Raw genomic sequence first — 21,384 nt, 5'->3', positions numbered from 1 at the left:
GCTTAGTAAATTGAAATAGGGTTGGATTAAGTGGTTGACTGTTAGGGACGAATTCTCCATAACCCAGGATAAGAGAATGGCTTCTGAATCAAAGGAAACAACCCGTTTTTAATATTAGTAATTTCGTATTCCAATTTACTTGTTCTTCTCTTTAATCACAAAACAAACAAACCCCCCCCAATCGTTACTGTTACTGCAAGTATATTATGAACATTTGGTTTGTCACTGCTCGTTGGGAAACGACCTAGGATCACTTCCTAGTTACTGCATTTTCATGTTTATTTGATTCAGGTACGGCCTCGATCAAATTTGGCGCCGTTGCCAGGGAGCAGTGTCCAAAGGTTCATAATAGCTAGCTAGTGTTGTGTGTTTAATCCTTTCGTGTTTTATGTTTAAATTGTTAGTATTGTGTTAGTATGTGTGTTAGTGTTGTTTAGTGTCCTGGTATTTTGTTTAATGTGTGTTCTGTTTCAGTTTTTCCATTAAGCGTTTCCCCTGTTTCAGTCTTGGGTGTTTTGCTGTGAAGATTGTGCTTGCGGAAAAAACAGAGTAGTAGTAGAAATCAATTAGAGACGAATTTTAGCGATCACCCATGCTGAATTATTTGTGATTTTTTGTTTTAGTAGCTAGGGTTGTTATTTTTGGCTGAATTTTTTTGTGGTAACTTCTTTTAATCCATATTTTGTGGGAAAAATAGCTAGAGCCTTTAGTTTGGTCAGATTTGAAAGTTCCAAAAAACTAGCAAATTTTGTGTTTGTCAAAACTTCAAACGGCCATAACTTTTGCTCCGGTTATCAGAATCGCAATTATTATATATGCATTTGGGGTAGAAAAAAATTTCCTACGCTGTGGTAGCCAGCCATAGGCCGGCTGAGGTCTCCATCATCCAAAAAAAGCGATTCTGTCAAAAGTTTTTTATTTTTCAAGTTTTATTCACTTATTTTTCTTAACTTACCATTTTTAGCTTTCATAGTTAGACTTTGAATTTTTGTCTGAAATTTTTTGTGCTATCTTCTCATCATTTTATAAGGTTTCTCACAAAATTTCAAGTCATTTGGATATCATTTGAGGGTAGCTGTAGTTCAAACCTACACCTTTATTTACATGATAAGGCAACTAGTTGTGTGCATGCTGAATGTAGTGTATGACTAGAGGTAATCCATCTGACTTACAACCCTTTGATCCTGAGATAGATAGGACATTTCATAGATTAGTTAGGCATCATTTTATACCTTTTGATCATTCTGAGCATTCCATTACTGGTGAATCTGTGCATTCTGTTATTGGTGATTTTGAACATCCTGATCTTGAGCATTATAATTTTGAGCATTCTGATTCTGAGCATTCTGATTTTGCACATTCTAAGAACATGGCACAACCTCCACCCCGTGAGAGGACTCTAAGGGAAATGGCTGCACCTGATTTCACCTACGAAAGCTTGTGCATCCAATACCCTGATGAGGATGTCCCATATGTTCTTAAAACTGGACTGATTCATTTGCTTCCAAAGTTTCATGGCCTTGCAGGTGAAGACCCGCACAAACATTTGAAAGAATTTCACATTGTCTGCTCAACCATGAAACCCCCAGATGTCCAAGAGGATCACATATTTCTGAAGGCTTTTCCTCATGCATTAGAGGGAGTGGCAAAGGACTGGCTGTATTACCTTGCTCCAAGGTCCATCACGAGCTGGGATGACCTTAAGAGAGTATTCTTAGAAAAAATTTTCCCTACTTCCAGGACCACAACCATCAGGAAGGATATCTCAGGTATTAGACAACTCAGTGGAGAGAGCCTGTATGAGTACTGGGAGAGATTTAAGAAACTATGTGCCAGTTGCCCCCACCATCAGATTTCAGAACAGCTTCTTCTCCAATATTTTTATGAAGGACTCAGTAATATGGAGAGAAGTATGATAGATGTTGCCAGTGGTGGAGCCCTTGGAGACATGACTCCTACTGAAGCCAGAAATTTAATTGAGAAGATGGCTTCCAACTCCCAGCAGTTTAGCGCCAAAAATGATGCCATAGTCATTAGAGGAGTGCATGAGGTAGCTACAAACCCATCTGCATCATCTGAAACTAAGAAGCTTGAAGGCAAATTGGATGCATTGGTTAACTTGGTAACCCAGCTGGCCTTGAATCAGAAATCTGTACCTGTTGCAAGGGTTTGTGGTTTGTGCTCCTCTGCTGACCACCATACAGACCTTTGCCCTTCCATGCAGCAACCTGGAGCAATTGAGCAGCCTGAAGCTTATGCTGCAAATATTTACAATAGACCTCCTCAACCTCAGCAGCAAAATCAACCACAACAAAACAATTATGACCTCTCCAGCAATAGATACAACCCTGGATGGAGGAATCACCCTAACCTCAGATGGTCCAGCCCTCAGCAACAACAACAGCAGCCTGCTCCTTCCTTCCAAAATGTTGCTGGCCCAAGCAGACCATACATTCCTCCACCAATCCAACAACAGCAACAACCCCAGAAACAGCCAACAGTTGAGGCCCCTCCACAACCTTCCCTCGAAGAACTTGTGAGGCAAATGACTATGCAGAACATGCAGTTTCAGCAAGAGACCAGAGCCTCCATTCAGAGCTTAACCAATCAGATGGGACAATTGGCTACCCAATTGAATCAACAACAGTCCCAGAATTCTGACAAGCTGCCTTCTCAAGCTGTCCAAAATCCCAAAAATGTCAGTGCCATTTCATTGAGGTCGGGAAAGCAATGTCAAGGACCTTAACCCGTAGCACCGTCCTCATCTGCAAATGAACCTACCAAACTTCACTCTATTCCAGAAAAAGGTGATGACAAAAATTTACCTAACAATTTCTGTGCAGGTGAATCTTCTTCCACAGGTAATTCTGAATTGCAGAAGCAGCACATTCCCCCTCTTACATTCCCTCCAAGAGCAGTTTCCAACAAAAAAATGGAAGAGACAGAGAAAGAGATCTTGGAAACGTTTCGAAAAGTAGAGGTAAACATACCTCTGTTGGATGCGATAAAGCAAATTCCAAGATATGCCAAATTCTTGAAGGAGCTGTGCACTAATAAGCGGAAGCTTAAAGGAAGTGAACGGATTAGCATGGGCAGAAATGTCTCCGCATTGATTGGTAAATCTGTTCCTCAAATTCCTGAAAAATGCAAAGATCCAGGTACATTCAGCATACCTTGTATCATAGGGAATAGTAAGTTTGACAATGCCATGCTAGATTTAGGAGCTTCTGTTAGTGTTATGCCTCTGTCTATTTTTAATTCTCTATCTCTAGGCCCCTTGCAGTCAACTGATGTGGTAATTCATTTAGCTAATAGAAGTGTTGCCTACCCTTTTGGTTTCATAGAAGATGTCTTAGTTAGAGTTGGTGAACTGATTTTCCCTGTTGATTTTTATATTTTGAATATGGAAGATGGATTTTCTCAAGGATCAGTTCCCATCATTCTAGGCAGACCCTTTATGAAAACTGCTAGAACTAAGATAGATGTTTATGCAGGCACACTGTCTATGGAATTTGGTGACATAACTGTTCATTTTAATATTCTGGATGCTATGAAATACCCATCTGAAGATCTTTTTGTATTTCGTGCTGAAATAATTGACCATGTTGTTGATGAATACATGACTGATCTTTATTCTAATCTGCATGCCTCTCACTCTTTATGCATTGAGTCTGAAATTGTACTTGATCATATGTCTGAATTTGATGCTGAGAGTGAATCTGAGAGTGATATTGATTGCATGCCTGATGATGGTGTTTTACCTCTTGAGATTGATTTTATAGAGTCAGATAGGACTAACCATGTTTCAGGAAGTACACATACCTCTGACTTTCTTTATGAGGTAAAGGCTGAGAAACCATCCCCATCTACCACTGTCCAGCCGACCACACCAGAATTGAAGCCTCTGCCATCAAATTTAAAATACGCTTACTTGGATGATAGCAAGAGTTTTCCAGTGATTATATCTACCTCCCTTGCTGATGAGCAAGAGGAGAAGTTGTTGTCAGTTCTCAAGAAGCATAAGAAGGCTATAGGCTGGACCCTGGCGGACATTCCTGGTATTAGCCCATCCACATGTATGCATCGAATAAATTTAGAGGATGGAGCTAAACCAGTAAGACAGCCATAGAGAAGACTCAACCCGGTGATTCTTGATGTAGTGAAGAAGGAGATAACCAAGCTTTTGTAAGCTGGAATCATTTATCCTATCTCTGACAGCCAATGGGTGAGTCCCGTCCAGGTAGTCCCGAAGAAGACCGGCCTCACAGTGATAAAAAACGAGAAGGAGGAGCTAATTCCTACTCGGGTGCAGAACAGTTGGAGAGTCTGCATTGATTATAGGAGGCTTAACCAGGTTACCAAAAAGGACCATTTTCCCCTGCCATTCATTGACCAGATGCTTGAACGCCTGGCAGGTAAATCCCACTACTGTTTCCTTGATGGTTTTTCTGGTTATATGCAAATTACTATTGCTCATGAGGATCAGGAAAAGACCACATTAACCTGCCCCTTCGGCACATTTGCCTATAGGAGGATGCCTTTCGGCTTGTGCAATGCCCTTGGTACCTTCCAGAGGTGCATGATTAGTATTTTCAGTGATTTTTTAGAAAATTGCATAGAGGTGTTCATGGATGATTTCACTGTATATGGATCCTCTTTTGATGGTTGTTTGAATAGTTTGGAAAAAGTTTTGAATAGATGCATTGAAACTAACCTTGTTCTAAATTTTGAAAAATGTCATTTTATGGTTGAGCAAGGTATAGTTTTAGGCCACATTATTTCCAATAAGGGTATTGAAGTAGATCCTGCAAAAATTTCTGTTATTTCACAATTGCCTTACCCCTCTTGTGTGCGAGAGGTGCGATCTTTTCTTGGTCATGCAGGATTCTACAGGCGCTTTATAAGGGATTTTAGCAAAGTAGCCCTTCCATTGTCCAACTTGTTGCAAAAGGAGGTGGAGTTTGACTTTAATGACAGATGCAAAGAGGCTTTTGATTGCCTCAAAAGAGCGCTGACTACCACCCCCATCATCCAGGCACCCGACTGGACAGCCCCTTTTGAGCTTATGTGTGATGCATCAAATTATGCATTGGGGGCTGTCCTTGCTCAGAAAATTGATAAATTGCCCAGGGTGATATATTATGCTTCTAGGACTTTAGATGCTGCCCAAGCAAATTATACTACTACTGAGAAAGAGCTTCTAGCCATAGTTTTTGCTCTTGAAAAATTTCGATCTTATTTGCTTGGTACTCGCATTATTGTGTATACTGACCATGCAGCTCTAAAGTACTTGTTGAAGAAGGTTGATTCTAAGCCTAGGTTGATCCGATGGATGCTCTGGCTCCAAGAGTTTGACTTGGAGATCCGTGATAGGAGCGGAGCACAAAATCTAGTTGCTGATCATTTGAGTCGGATCGAACGTGTCTCTGATGCAGATTCACCTATTCGGGATGATTTCCCGGATGATCATTTGTATATATTGTATAGTATTTCTGACTCTCTTTCTACTCCCTGGTTTGCTAACATTGTCAATTATTTAGTTGCCTCTGTTTTTCCTCCCTTAGCATCTAAGGCCCAAAAAGATAAAATTAAAAGTGATGCTAAGCATTTTATTTGGGATGACCCCTACTTGTGGAAATTGTGCAGTGATCAGGTCATTAGACGGTGCATTCCAGATCATGAGACTGACTCAGTCATGCAGTTCTGTCATTCTTCCGCACCGGGAGGTCATCTGGGTGTTCAAAGGACAACTCGCAAAGTGCTTGATTGTGGTTTTTATTGGCCCACCATCTTTAAAGATGCGTGGAAGATCTGCAACACTTGTGAGCAGTGTCAGAGAGCAGGAAATACACTTACATGGCGACAACAAATGCCTCAGCAACCTATGCTATTCTGTGAGGTGTTTGATGTCTGGGGTATAGATTTCATGGGTCCTTTTCCTGTCTCTTTTGGTTATGTTTACATTCTCCTTGCAGTTGACTATGTTTCAAAATGGGTGGAAGCCAAGCCCACTAGAACTAATGATGCTAAAGTTGTCGCAGACTTTGTCAGGTCTAATCTGTTTTGCAGGTTTGGAGTACCTAAAGCAATTGTTAGTGATCAAGGAACCCATTTTTGCAACAGGACAATGCATGCCCTGCTTAAAAAGTACGGGGTGGTACATAGGGTATCCACACCATACCACCCCCAGACTAATGGACAGGCAGAAATTTCTAACAGGGAAATCAAGAGAATTCTAGAGAAGATTGTGCAGCCAAGCAGGAAAGATTGGAGTACCAGGCTTGATGATGCTCTCTGGGCACATCGGACTGCCTACAAAGCACCCATAGGAATGTCTCCTTATCGGGTTGTCTTTGGAAAGGCATGTCATCTTCCAGTGGAAATTGAGCACAAAGCATACTGGGCAGTGAAGACTTGCAACTTCTCTATGGATCAAGCTGGCGAGGAAAGGAAGTTGCAACTGAGTGAGTTAGATGAAATCCGCCTAGAAGCCTACGAGAATGCCAAGTTCTACAAAGAAAAGACCAAGAAGTTCCATGATAGTATGATAGTTAAAAAAGACTTCGTGGTTGGGCAAAAAGTGTTATTGTATAATTCTAGGCTTGGACTCATGAGTGGTAAGTTGAGGTCTAAGTGGATTGGTCCTTTTGTTGTTACTAATGTTTTTCCTTATGGTACAGTTGAGATCAAAAGCGACTCCACAAACAAGAGCTTCAAGGTCAATGGACATCGACTTAAGCCATTCCTCACGAACCCTTCTTTAGTGGACGTAGTGGTGGAAGAGACTTCCTTACTCCACCCTACTCTTCCTCCACCATGACTTAGGGAGTTTTTCTTTTCCTATCTCCTTCTTTGCTTTTATTACACTTGTCCGATTCTCTTTGATGATTTAATTGTTTTTAATCTTTTAATTGTGCTACATTGAGGACAATGTGTTGTTTAAGTATGGGGGGGAGTGTTCTTTGGTTTTGCTAGTTTTGTTGGTTTTGTTAATTTGTTAGTTGTGTTAATTTGTTAATGTTGTTAGTTTCGTCGGATTTTTAGTTTAATATTTTGGGTCAATTTTGTGTGCACGTACGACTTTGCATGGTTTTCTTTGAATTATAGGATATGTTCAAGAAATGGGTAATTGTTTTGAAAATAAAAGTTCTTGACATTTTGTGACTTGAAATCCTTGATTCTTCTCTACATGTCATGATAGTTTTGAAAGCTCAATTTGAAAAGTGATGATTTTACCTTTGTGAGAATTTGAGCCATCCATCATCATAATCATTTGGTGTGTTTTGCCCCATTGATTGCTTGCACAATAGCCTTGGCTTGATTCTTGTTGATGCGTCCTAATTCACATGCATATTTGGAAATGATTGAGGCAATTTTGTTCTTATAAGCTTCTAGCCAAATAGACTTATCTTGAATTAATTCCTTTGATAGCCCTTTTGAGCCTTGTTTCCCTTTCCTTGTTTTGAAGCTCACTACAAGCCTTAAGTGAAAAACCATGATATCACCATATCCTTAAGGAATTTTGGAGCTTTGGAATTGTTTTGGGAATAAGTATGGGGGGTTTTTGTTTCATTGGACAACTTGTTTTGTTGGCTATGCTTCATGATGTATTTTGGGCCATACTTGATGTACATTGTATATTGGTTAAATTTTGGACATGCTGAATGAAATGTTGTTTCTCAAAGGCTATAGAGTAAAAAAAAAAATATTCGAAAAAAAAAATCGAAAAAAGAAAAAGAAAAGCAATAAAGTTGAGTGAATAAGATCTTAAATGGCACAAGAATGATGAAACTCTTGGTTCTACTCTTCATGTTTAATTTTTATCTTTACTTCTTTTTATTTTCTTATTTTTTTTTCTTAATATGCACTTATTCCCCTTTGCTCCTCTATTCCTTTGGGATTTAGCCACTTATTCCATATTTATCCATACCTTGTCCTTGGCCCCATTACAACCTTAAAAGACCTTTTGATCCTCATGTGCTTGTGTTTGTGGGTTGATTGTCAATTTTAGAATCTTGCCAAGTCTATGTGGTGTTTGCTTTCATGGGTGCTTTGAGGGTAAATAGTAGCCTAGACACTTGAGAGATAGAGTGTATATCTTGTGAGGCTTTATCACTTTTCATTCTTGAGCTGATTAACTATTTTGCCATGATTGGGTTGCTTGGATGATTTTCATGAATGTCTTGACTTTTAGGATCTCCTTATGTTAGATGTTACCCATTCCTTTCATTCCTTGATGTTCATTGAGAAATATATGAATGTGTTTGTTTGTCTCTCTTTGATATCCTTGGATTTTGTTCTTTGTTTCATTTTGCCCAGGAGTGCAAAAGGCTAAGTATGGGGGGTTTTGATGTGCCATCATTTTCTTCTATTTTCTAAACCTTTTTTGCACCATTTTAATTACTGATTGGTCTTAATTGTCAGTTAATCAGGCAGTTTTATTATTTGGGCTCATTTAGCTAATTTGATGTTTTTAATCTAATTTTAGGAATTAATGAAACATTGGGCTTAATTCGGATTTTGGTTATGGACTTGAAGAGGGAAAATAAAGCAGCGCTTACCTTAGTTAATTTCTAATTAGGAAATTTCACAATTTTATTTTATGTTGTTCAATGTTTATTTCGTTTTGGGCCAGAGTATTGTAATAGGGCCCAGTGACTTTGGGTGACTCTTTTTAAATAGCAGCCTTGGGATTCGTGCAAGGCATTCTGTTATGCTATTCATTATTCAGAGCTTTTGTTTTAGGGTTTTTCGTTTTTCTGCTTAATGCTACTGTTCACGTAATGCAATTTTACGTTTTCTGTTTCTAATTACAATTTCGTTCTTGCTTCTTCTTCTACTCTCATTTACGTTTTTGTTTCATCTACGTTTCTGTTCATTTACGTTTTTGTTCATTTACGTTTCTGCTTCATGTTTCATTTGTGTTTTCTGTTTGAATCCATGGAAGGCTAGATTTTCTGGTGTTGTTTCCTTTTGAGGACGAAGCCCAACTCTCTTTGAGGTTTCGCTTGTAATGTGGTTCCCTGGCAGTTTTCCCTTCACCAGTTATCCCAAATTCGTGAATATTAATCAGTGCACGCTTCGTGTTCGATTAATTGCCTCTGAGCCTAACTTGCGTTCATGCTTAATGGACGAAGGGCTAACTGGTGTATGTGGTGCCTAATCACGTATTTACAACCCTAAGTTGATTTTCGCTTAGTAAATTGAAATAGGGTTGGATTAAGTGGTTGACTGTTAGGGACGAATTCTCCATAACCCAGGATAAGAGAATGGCTTCTGAATCAAAGGAAACAACCCGTTTTTAATATTAGTAATTTCGTATTCCAATTTACTTGTTCTGCTCTTTAATCACAAAACAAACAAACCCCCCTCCCCCAATCGTTACTGTTACTGCAAGTATATTATGAACATTTGTTTTGTCACTGCTCGTTGGGAAACGACCTAGGATCACTTCCTAGTTACTGCATTTTCATGTTTATTTGATTCGGGTACGGCCTCGATCATCCGTACAAACGATTTCTGTTAACCCTGACCCGGGAAGTCAGGTGGTAGGCGGGGGTACCGTATGGTTATCTGCACCTTTCATCAACCAAGGGCAAACGAGCCCGCTGACACGCAGACTAACATCGTCTTCTGCACCTTTGGTCATCCAGGGACAGCGAGTCAAGTGGCAGGCGGAGATACCTTATGGTCGCCCGCACCTTTCGTCAACCAAGGCGAACGAGTTCGACGGTATCAGGATGATGTTGGTCGTCCGATTCTGATTATTTTCAAAATTTTTGCAAGTTTTTACTCTTGTCGTCCGGAGACATTCAAGCCCGACGATGCACGAGATTCCTCTCTGCTGGGCAGGGACGATCAAGTTCAATAGCGTGTGGAAACGTCGTGGTTATCCCATTTTATCGCTTTCAAGACACTGAAGTTTTGTTGACGCTTCTAATGCCTTTTCTTTTCTTTCTGAATGACAGGTCCCGCTGGTTGGGATATTGGTCGGCCGAATGATGTTCCGCTCAAACGAAATTAGTGTCTTATCTTAACTTCGCTTTATCTCCAATAAAAGATAAGTAAAGAGGGGCAACTGTCATACCCTAATTTCATCCGGGGACTATTGTTTGTTGGCATGTGACTTTCGCTTGACCATCTCAAAATGTTTAATACCCATCATTGTGGAATCCGTAAAGTTCTGAGATGTTTCGAGAAGAAATCGGTCAAAAACATGAAAACGAGAGTGTATTTAGCAAACTGGGGTGTGTGTAAATAAACTGTTACACTATAATTTCATCCGACGACCATTGTTGATCGCTTCGAAAGGCTTAACAATCATCATGGTGGAATCCGTAAAGTTTCGTGAGATTTCGGAAAGAAAACGGCCAAAAACACAAAAATGGGGGTGAACTTATCAAGATAGGGGTGTAAATAGCAATTCGAATCTAGGCCCTTCTGGAACATTTTGGAAATTGGGTTGCTTAAGGAGGAAGCAACTGAGCGGCAAGCTCCTCCACGTTGTTGAAAAATGGTTTCCGGGGCTTCTGTAATGCTTCCATAAAATTTTCGAAAAACCTTGGGTAAGCATATTTCACTTAACATTGGTGAAAAGGAAGAGAAAAAAAAATGAAAATCAAATCCAAAACACTTCCGTAAGGCTTCTGTAACTTTTTCGTAAAGTACGAAAAATGGGTGAACTTAGTAATTGGGGTGCGCTTAGAAATCTTCCTCAAGAAGCCTCTGGGCGGCAAGCACCTCTCTTTTTCCCTATAAATAGGGGAGGGAGGCTGGTTCAAAAATATATTTCAAACCCCTTGGCTATGCATTTCGGCTATTTTGGACAAAAAACACGTTTTTGTGAAGAAAAATCGAGTCGAAGTGCTTCCGTAACGCTTTCGTAAGTGATTCTGTGGAAGTTCTTCATCGTTCTTCACCGTTCTTCGTTCGTTCTTTGTCGTTCTTCAGTCTTCAACTGGTAAGTTCCCGAAATCGAATCTTTCAATTCATTCTATGCACCCTTAGTGGTCCCTACTTGTTTTGTGTACTTTCACTTTAATTTTGCTTACTTTCAGTTTTCTTTTCTTTCACTTTAACGAGCTTTTTACCGTTTATTTAAGTCGTTTTCTCACCTAATAAATGATAAAATGAATTTCAACCGATCATTTGTGTTGTAATCTCGTTTAATCACTGTTAAAGCAAAATCTAGCCGATCGTTCATGTTGTATCCACGGTTAAACCAAAAAAAAGGCAAAAATAATAATAAAATAATCAAAATATCTTGAAAAATAATAATAAAATAATCAAAATATCTTTGAATAAAATAATCAAAAAAATCAATCGGACGTTTTTCTTTGGAAGTTTCCTTGAATGAATTGACTAATAACCAAAGTGAAACTAAGGCTAAAATCAACTCCCAAATCAAGCTTCGTCCGCAAAAGTCACTTAAAACCGTTTTAAGGTCCAATACCTTAAACGGTCCTCTTTGATTTTATCGGTTAACATGGACCGTTCAAAACCATAAAATTAACACATAACTTTACCGCTTTTGCAAGAACTACGTTGGTCTGATTTACTTATCGCAATTGAGGATACGTAGGAGCAAAAGCCCCGCTTTTGTCGACCACCCGAGGAGATCGTTAATGGTCCAACGCCTTAACGTTTCTCTACTTTCAAAAACCAAGAGATCGTTAATGGTCCAACGCCTTAACGTTTCTCTCCTTTCAAAATCAAAAGATCGTTTAATGGTTCAATGCCTTACATGACCTTTTGTTCGGTTAAAATATATCTTGCAAAAAAAGATGAAAACAGCTTAACCAATATTTAGTTCTCAAAGAACTACGTAGGTCTGATTTCCTCATCGCAATTGAGGATACGTAGGAGCGAGGGAAACACCCTTGTCGACCACAAAAAAGATAAAAAATACAGAGAGGCATAAAAAGACATAAAAACATAAAAAAGGGAAAAATACATAATTTTGAAGGTCATATTTGCACACTTGATTGAAGGTTGTCGTCCTTTGTGACGGACGCGTGGGGTGCTAATACCTTCCTCGTGCGTAAAAACAACTCTCGAACCTTTCACACTTAAAGTTCGTAGACCACAGCTTTCTGGTTTTTCTGACGTTTTCCTCGAATAAACGTTGGTGGGGACTCCATGTATTTTCCTCCCATGGAAGACGCACCTGTGAGCCTCGTGTCGCCCTCCCGTCGAAGGGTGGGTTGCGACAGGTTTATCAGACAGTTTTTTTTATAAAAGGTATGCAATCTTCAACTATTTCATATAAGCAATCATTGCAAAATCAAGGGGGAGTAAACTATACAGATAGATTTTTTGTTGTTGCTCTTAACATACAGATGGTTGTCATCATCAAAAAGGGGGAGAATGTGAATCTTGCAGGTTTGGATGATGTCAAAAAGAATTTGCTTGAAAATGATTGTCATCATCAAAAAGGGAGAGAATGTGAATCAGGCAGGTTTTGATGATGTCGAAAATAATTCACTTGATAATGATTGTCATCATCAAAAAAGGGGAGAATGTGAATGTATGAATACATGATTTTGATGATGCCAAAGAATAATCAAACAAGGTTGCGTTCAAGATTACTTCAACAAACATTCAAAGGTTAAGCATTGCTTCAAGATTTATACAAGGTTGCTTCAATAAACAAGCATTGCTTCAAGATTAATTCAAGATCAAGTTTTGCCTCAAAACAAAGTGTTTCCAAGACATCCAAGGCTATGGTAATCGATTACCAGAAGACAATTTTGAAAAAAATAACTTTTAGAAGGGTTTTGAAATTTGAATTTAAAAGTTGTAATCGATTACCATTGATGTGTAATTGATTACCAGTAACGAAACTCTTGAAATTCAATTTGAAAAGTCATGACCCTTCAAAATATAACTATGTAATCGATTACCAGAATCCTATAATCGATTACCGGTGAAGAATTTAAAAAAAAAACTTTTTGAAAAGACACATCTCTTCAAACCATTTTGAAAAGGCACGAAGGGCCTATATATATGTGTGTCTGACTTCGAAAAGCAAGAGAGAGATATTCTAAGAGAACTTCATTGTCAAATTCTCTCTCAACAACTCTTGGGCAAACACTTGCAAATCTATTGAAAGTTCATCCAGGAACTTCAATTTGTATCATCCACTCTAAAGGAGGAAATCTTTTTGTTTATCTCAGAAAGTCATTTGTAATCAAGAGACTAGTTGTCTCTTGAATTGTGAGTTTCCTGAACACAAGAGAAAGGGATTCCTCGGGTGTTCAGAAGTTGTAAAAAGGATTTTTACAAAGTTAGTGAAAATCTCAAGTGGGTTGCTTGAGGACTGGACGTAGGCACGAGAAGTGGCCGAACCAATATAAATCGAGTTTGCATTTCTCTCTTCCCTTATCTCATTTATTTTATTGCAATCAATTTTATCTTGTATTTAAAATAACATTGTTAAATTGATTGCTTCTTCTTCTTCTTCTTCTTCTTCTTCTTCTTCTTCTTCTTCTTCTTCTTCTTCTTCTTCTTCTTCTTCTTCTTCTTCTTCTTCTTCATTATAAGCCCATCATTTAAAGGGGGGGTTAAAGTTTGTTAGTCGAAAAATTGTGAAACTTAATTCACCCCCCCCCCCCCCCCTCTTAAGTTATTGAGGCCACTTGCCCAACAGCATGCACCAAGCTTAACAATGGTGGCCAAAAGATCACTTCTTTTCTTCATATTCCAATTCTCAGCTAGGCTCACAAGGAAGGAGAAAATGGAAATTAGTTCTCTAAGTGTTGTGTTGTTTGAGTAAAGATAAAAAAAAAAAAAAAGAAAAAAAAAGAGTGAAGGTGGTGAGGATTTTAGGCCGTGGAAGTATGTGTAGTGGTGGTAGGTGAAGGTGATGATATGTTGGATGGTTGTGAGGTGGGTTTAGGCAAGTAGTGAGGTGTTGCAAAATAACAATACAGTAGAAACTCTTTAAATTAATACTCGGTAAATTAATAAACTCTCTAAAATAATAAATTTGTCCGGTCCCGACTTGGGCCAATGTAAAAAATTGAAAAACTCGATAAAATAATAAGATAATAATTTTTCGTCAAATACCTTTATAATTTTCGGTCCCAAGAAAATCATAAATTAATAATTCATAGAAACTGAAAAAAAATATATTACACTCTATTAAAATATGATTCAATAGTTGTCTGTTTTCCTTTAAAGTTCAAGTTTATTTGGAGCTCATATCTAACTTTTCTTATTGCATCCAATAGCTCAGGTGTTGTATTTTTGTATTGTATCATAAAGTTGTGAAGAGTGTTCGACGCCATAAGTGCTTCCTTTCGTGTAACAGGATCCAAAGACACCGTATCATCTTCGTCGTCATCCTCTGCATTGTTCTCAATGATAGTACCCACAATATCTTCTAAACTCTGAACCTCCGAACATGCTTCATTTTCACCTGGGTAGTTCATTAGATTTTCGGTATCCATCTTATTACGATAGCCACATTGATTGATCATAGTCTCGAGGTCTTGAGTTTCTTCATCAAAAGTGGATTCATCCAAATTTCTTGCAACGTCACTAGCTGAACGAATTTTACAGTGTCGAAAGCAATTCGCTATTGTTTCTTTTCGAACATCTATCGTCCAAGCTGGGATTGCCAAATTTATAGCATCAAGGACATTTATCTTCCTTGGATCAGATTGTCCCACCTCATAACCTTCCAATATTTTGCGGTAAAACCTTCTACAGTAATGCATCTTGAAAGCTCTTATTATCCCAGCATCGCAAGGTTGAATCTTTGATGTCATGTTGGGTGACAAGAAGAACAACTCAACGTTTCTTAGCCCTTCAATATTTCTTGGATGTGCTGGACAATTATCCACCACAAGTAGAACTCTTCTACCATGCATCATTTGGTCAAATGAACGAACATATTCATCAAAAAGCACACTAGTCATCCATGCTTTTTTGTTAGCTCGATACTGACAATCCAAGCTATTCATGTTGACATTCTTGAAGCAACGAGGCTTTGCATATTTCCCAATAATCCATAGAGGGATTTTTTCAGAGCCATCTTCATTGCAACAAATAACTATTGTCAGCCTTTCTTTATCTTGTTTTCTTCCTTCAAGTTGTTTTATTGCCAGTGAATGATCAGCTTGTAGCCTATAAAACAACCCAGTTTCATCCATATTGAAAACATCTTTCATAGGGAACTGATCAATTTTCTCCCGAATCAATACCAATTTCTGCTCCATGTCTTGTACATCAACAGACCCACTCTCGCCAAAACGACGAAATGACTTTATGCTATGTCGGTGCTTGAATTTCCCAAGCCATCCTATAGAGAAGTTAAAATCTGAATCATCATGAGGGTACACGAGTTTCATTGTATCTCTTGCCTTCTGCAAAATTAATTCTCCTGTGATATTCACACGTTCTTGATGCTGGAGAAACCACTCATAAACAACCTTCTCCATGTCAGGTTATTTTACTGGTTTGTGTCTTTTGATCTCTGCTCTTCCCTTTTCTATTTCAGCAGAGAGATAGTCATTTTACCGCTTAAGTGTGTTTGATATTGTTCCTTGATTAACATTCAACTCAAATTTTCCCTCAAGCCATCTCTGCAAGTCTTTTTGTGTGCTTGCAGGATTATCTCTCTTGTACTCACACAACTCCTTACGTATTTGATCTAACATAGTTGATTTTGCAACACCTTTTAGATGAGAAGTCATCTTGTGAGATATGGTTTGAATACTCTAACACATTCATGTAATTTATATATGTCAAACTTGCTTAAGAATACATTGAACACATTTGTTCCTCTTGTTTACATTTACCGTACTTCAAAAGTCATTATTGATTTCCAATGCATATGAACACAGTAGTTACTAATTTACGTTGAGTCCCAAGGTTCGCTGCAACGTAATTCTAAGAGGCATAGACTAATTTTCCTTTTTGTTTGGTATGTACAGTATAATTACTTAAAAACTCTTTAAATTAATAATTATTAATTTATCGATAAATTAATAACTCTCTAAATTAATAAATTTCTCCGGTCCTGACATTATTAATTTATAGAGTTTTAACTGTACATGTAGACGAGGTGTTAATCAATGGGTATTAGAGTTTTGGGTACATCGAGTTTAGTTTACACTGTGTAATTATAATATGATGTAATTAAAGTTTGTTAACTATTAAAATAAAAATCTATACTAGTTGATTAATTAAAATTTTATCTATAGAAATTATTTACTAGTAAAATTTTATGAGTACTACATTATCAAACAAATTTGGAACTCAAGTAAATTAAATCATCATGGAAACAAGTCAATTAATTATCACATTGAAATTAATATTTTAAATAAAAATCCTACAGATGATTCAATCAAACAATTTAATTACTAACTATATTTAATTATCTAGTCCGCATCCTTTTCTTATTGAAACACTTAAATAAATTAATTAAATCCTAATAAAATCATTTATGTATCTATTTGCTAGGTTGTAATTTTCGGGGTGTTACAACCTTGGCAACAATGGTACCACTTTTGACGGTAGTGGTGACGGCAACAACAACTATGATGGTAATGATGACAACGACGACAGTAATAGTATAGATGACCTTGGTGGTGGTTGTAATAGCAATAATGACCGTGATGGTGGCAACCAAAATGGTGGTAGTGGTGTCAATGGTTGTGATGGTGATAATGGTGGTAGCGAAAATGATCATTGTCAAAATGTAGGAAGTTTTGTATTTTTTAAAACTAGAAACCAAATTTACAAAAAAAAAATTCTTGATTTTAAAAATAAATATAAAACTGTTTTAAAAATGAGTTAAAAACTATTTCAATTCTAATTTTGCGAAACATGTTTTTTTTTTAATTTCATTTAAAAATCAAAAACTAAAAACTTGCAAACACCCCAAATGAACCCTAAATTTATCTCATTATTTATTATTTTATCTTTTAATTTGTATTATTTTATAATTTGTAAATAATTTCAATTATTCTTATAATAATAATAACCAAATCTTTCTTCTATGAATTCAAAAATCTCTTACGATTATATATATATATATATATATATATATATATATTAACGCATGATAGTTCACCGACCTACTTATTATAATTATGTTATAATATAATGATAATTACAATACATACTTATATTTTCTAATGTAATGAAACTGCAATTCAAACTAGAAAATTGGACAATACAACACGTATAGAATTATTGGTAAGTAGAATATATATTTGATATTATCAACTTAATTATTGTAATTAATATAAAAATGTGTGTTTTATGAATTGAAAAACAAAAAAAAAATGATGAATTTAAGCATAAAAATAATGAATGTGACATACCATGCCACATGGTATTTACCTACATGACAAAACCTTCTTCTATAATTGATCATTGATTTAATTTTTAATTAAATTTCTATTTATTAATTCTTTATCCATTATCTTTAGAATCCCTGTAAAGATGAACATTATTCTATAGTAACAAGATACCAAAGCATAACTAACTTTTCATGTGAGTCTTATTAACCGTTTTGAAAACTAAAATGCATGATAAAGTAAGTTCCATGACATACATCGGAAAGGGGCCTTCTCCCTTTGACAGTGCATCTCTAGAATTTAATAACACCAATTGCTATGGCCATCCTTATAAACAAAAAGCAGAGGTAAATGGTCAAGAGCCCAACTCCCAAGGACTTATCAAGCTTCATTTTCTTCTTTATCAATATCACAAGGGCCCAAAGCACCCCTCCCATCAAGAACAAAAGTGTTGCATAAAGAGAAGGATCCTTGGGAATGACATAAGAGTCTGGGTATTCAGACCATGCTGAGAGAACAAGAGGCAAGCCCAAGCCCATCAAAATGTTAAACATAGGACCTGCATAACAGCCAGAGACAGCTATTTGGGCCCCATCAGCTCCACCATTCTTGGCCATTGCACCATTGGCTATCAAATCCCCTAGAGAATTACCCCAAGCCAGGACAGTTAGTCCAAGGATTGAAGGACTAACCCCTATGACACTCCCAATTGCAACCAAGAGGGAAACCAATTCCTCAGCAATGATGTAGGTCCATGTTACACTCATAGAGAAGCCCCCAGCTAGCCAAGGAAACAAGCACTTTCTGGGTGGACTAGTGCTCTTGGTGGTCACACATGCCATGTTCCCCAAAACAATCCCAATTAAAGCAGCTGTCAAGTATGAAACAAGACTACTCTTTGAACTCACATTTTCCATTTGGGTGTTACAAAGAGTTGCAAACAACACTGGGGCCAAAGTAACTGATATAACAGCATATGGCTTTGACCAACCCTCCTCACTAACAACTGGTATAGTAAGCCTTCTTGGCAAGCTAAGAGGTAACTCTAGTACTTGTAGAAACTTGCTCAAGTAAGTAAAGTCAAATGAATCATAACCAAAACACTTTTGTTTGTCCCCATTATTATCTTTAATAACCTCTTTATTTGATACATTTGATTTCTCATCATCAACACAGCCTAGCAAGGGTATACCAGATTCTGTCAAGTCCTCAGAAGATGAGACAAGCTCACATTCTGTCCTGTCCCCTCCATAGATGAAATATGTGGCAGAGACAGCACAGACATAAAGGAAGTATATAGAAACATAACAAATTGAACCCAGCAAGGTAATTTTACCAATGGAAATGATGACAAGCAGGATGAAAAGAGAGAAGAGGAAAAAGATGACATCTCTAATGAAACTTGCCTTGTCAATTGCAATTTCATTTGCTCTAACAAGGAAACTTATGACCCCCAAAACAGCACTGGAGACAAAAAATGCTCCCCCCAGAATGCTATTGAGGCCAACTGCCCCATCATTGGATCTTGTGAAAGAAACAACACTTGCAAAAAAATCAGGGGCACCATTTCCAAGAGAAAGCAAGGTTACCCCAGCTATGGTTGGGGATAGTCTTAAGATGTCAGAGAGACCTTCTAGGTTATTGCAAAAGTAGTTTGAAGCTGTATCAGCCAAAAGATAAAACAATACCACAAGCCACATTACAAGCAGTGAATGACCCAAAATTGGGGAGTGGCCAAAGCTGCAGTAGAAGATTTGGAGATAGTTTATGTACCCTTTTGACCTGCAGTGAACATTGGATTTGACATATAAGCACTTGGAGTCATAATCTGAGTACTTGTGAAGATCAGTGCAGCCATCAACACTGATGTCACTTAGCATTCTAGCATGGTTGAAGATTTTTGTGGAGGCATGAACAATATTAGGACTAGAAGAAGGGTGGAGATAGGTTTTGAGGAAGAGAAAGGTGAGATAAATGAAGGATATGTTGAGGAGAAGGAGGAGTTTTTTGGATCGGGGTTTGGTGTCGTAGTAGATGAAACGTGCCATTTAATTAGTGCATGTTCTTGAGGATATGTTATTGGTGCATGTGAATATATGGAGGGTTGAGAAGCTGTCTCGTATGATACGGTGTAGTGAAGTTCCTTGTGCTGTGGAAATTGCTTTCTTGGTTTATAAGAGCATGGACAAGTACTGAACAAGAAGACAGAAATTGAAGCTTCTATTCTCAGTGTTTTTCTAGTACTATAGTTGGAGTATCAGTGTTAGCCAAAACTGTTCATGTATAGGATTTAGTGAAAGGGAACTTTCTTGATATATGTCCATAAATGATAAATGACGTGGGAAAGTGGCTTAACAATTATTTAGTGTATTAAAAAAAATACTAATCAATAGCCTTGAGACACTTATATGTTTCACTATTAAAAAATTTAAAGTAAAAATAGTTTTATTAAAAGACAAAAAATTAAGTTGTTCTTAATATTTTTTGTTGTTTTCTTATAATTTTCATACTAAATATTTTTTACTTTTAGTTCTTTCACCGGTGGCCTTAATATTTAATAACACCCTACAAAAATCAGAAAAGAAACAGAAAGAGACCAATGTTTGAAGAATTATAACGACCAATTACGGAAAATTGAATAAGGAGCCAATGGTTGTTTCTTTCGGCTGTGAAAAAATGATTCCAAAATCAATTAAGAATAATATTGGTTTTAGAATAGATTAATTTGAATAAATCCGGAACCTGTGTGTTTTCACGCAATACTTTGTTGGCATTAGAAATGAAACACAGGAAGAAAAAAAAAGAGAAATAGATTAGAAAAAAAAATTGTTTAGATTGATAAAAATAAAAAAAGAATGTTGGAGATCTCACACAGAGACGGAGGTACATGGTACCTTGGAGGACTTGGCCCTAACTTTTTTTTTTTCTTTAATATAAGGATTAGGACAATTATTAAAATTTTCTAAAAAAATTATTTTAATTTTTATTAAATATATAATATTTTAATATTAAGATAATTTTTTATTCTCCTTTTATAGTATTTATTGTGAAGATAATGATATTTTTTAAAACATATTTTATTTCTCTTTTTATAGTCTTCATTATAGTAATAATTGCATTTTTCTCTTTTCAGACAAAACATTTGAATATTGTTTTTTAATAGTTTTTCTTTTATAATCTATTAGTACTATTTTAATGGTTATAGTTGCATTTGCAATCAAAGAGAATGAAACATATTTGCTTTGAGATATACAAATAATATCTTTTCTTTTCCTATCACTATTAATTCTCCATATATTTTCTATTATATTCTCCTTGTATTTTTTTCACTATTTCTAATATTTGAAAAGAATTTCTTCCTCAATGATTTTTAATTGATATTACTGTAAAGAATAATCTAATAAAAATTGCATAATTTATTTTAGTTAGTATATTCTTAGAATATAATTAACATAGGCATTTTTGACAAAAAAATATGGTTCACACATACATATAGATATTATAAATTCATGAAAGTTATATTTTTTTTATATTTCTCATGATTGAAATAAATATATTTTATAGCCATTTGTAATTTTAAATCTACAAGAAAATTAATTTTTATTTATTTTAGAAAAAATCATGATGATAAATATTTGTAATTTAAGGCTAATATATATTTATTTTAATAAAATTGGCCTTCCCTATGATTTATGACTGACTTTGTCTCTTATCTCATATCGACTAGTGATGAGATCTAATTAGTATATATAAGTAAAGGATAACTCTTACTTTACAAATCAATTTTATAGGATTGAATTAGACTTATAATTAACTTTTCAAGAAAGAGAAGTAAAACAATATTCTCCATTTATTTTGATGAATAAAAAAGATAGTGGAAATTTTGTAAAAAGAAAAAAGAAAAAAGAGAGTGGAAATAAAAAAATTATATGAAAACAAACTTATACTAATTTAAAAATGATTTTTATTCCATTATTCTTTAAATATAAATTTAATTAGTAGTTTTTAATTATTTTTTGTTATAAAAGTATATTTTTTTCAGAAGCTAAATAGAAACAATGAAAAAGAGATATCT

The 21,384-nt window shown here is 36.2% G+C and overlaps 1 protein-coding gene, 1 non-coding gene and 1 pseudogene across 2 annotated transcripts; all 3 read right to left on the bottom strand.

Moving 5' to 3' along the window:
* Positions 1–1,747: 1,747 nt before the first annotated feature.
* LOC114400998 lies at positions 1,748–1,854 on the bottom strand. Its single transcript, XR_003664115.1, has one exon. It is a non-coding gene; the product is annotated as a small nucleolar RNA R71 (small nucleolar RNA).
* A 12,278-nt stretch (positions 1,855–14,132) lies between these two features.
* Positions 14,133–15,704, bottom strand: LOC114400228 (annotated as a pseudogene).
* Positions 15,705–17,490: 1,786 nt separating this feature from the next.
* On the bottom strand, positions 17,491–19,406 carry LOC114399162 (cation/calcium exchanger 1-like). The gene has a single exon (XM_028361287.1). It carries the CDS (start codon positions 19,355–19,357, stop codon positions 17,603–17,605), a length of 1,755 nt encoding a protein of 584 aa, XP_028217088.1. The 5' UTR covers positions 19,358–19,406; the 3' UTR covers positions 17,491–17,602.
* Between the last annotated feature and the right edge of the window lie 1,978 nt (positions 19,407–21,384).

The sequence above is a fragment of the Glycine soja genome, chromosome 19 (assembly GCF_004193775.1).
Source record: "Glycine soja cultivar W05 chromosome 19, ASM419377v2, whole genome shotgun sequence".
Classification (NCBI taxonomy): Eukaryota; Viridiplantae; Streptophyta; class Magnoliopsida; order Fabales; family Fabaceae; genus Glycine; species Glycine soja.
The sequence above is the reverse complement of the archived record's forward strand: the minus strand, read 5'-3'. Positions and strand labels throughout refer to the sequence as shown.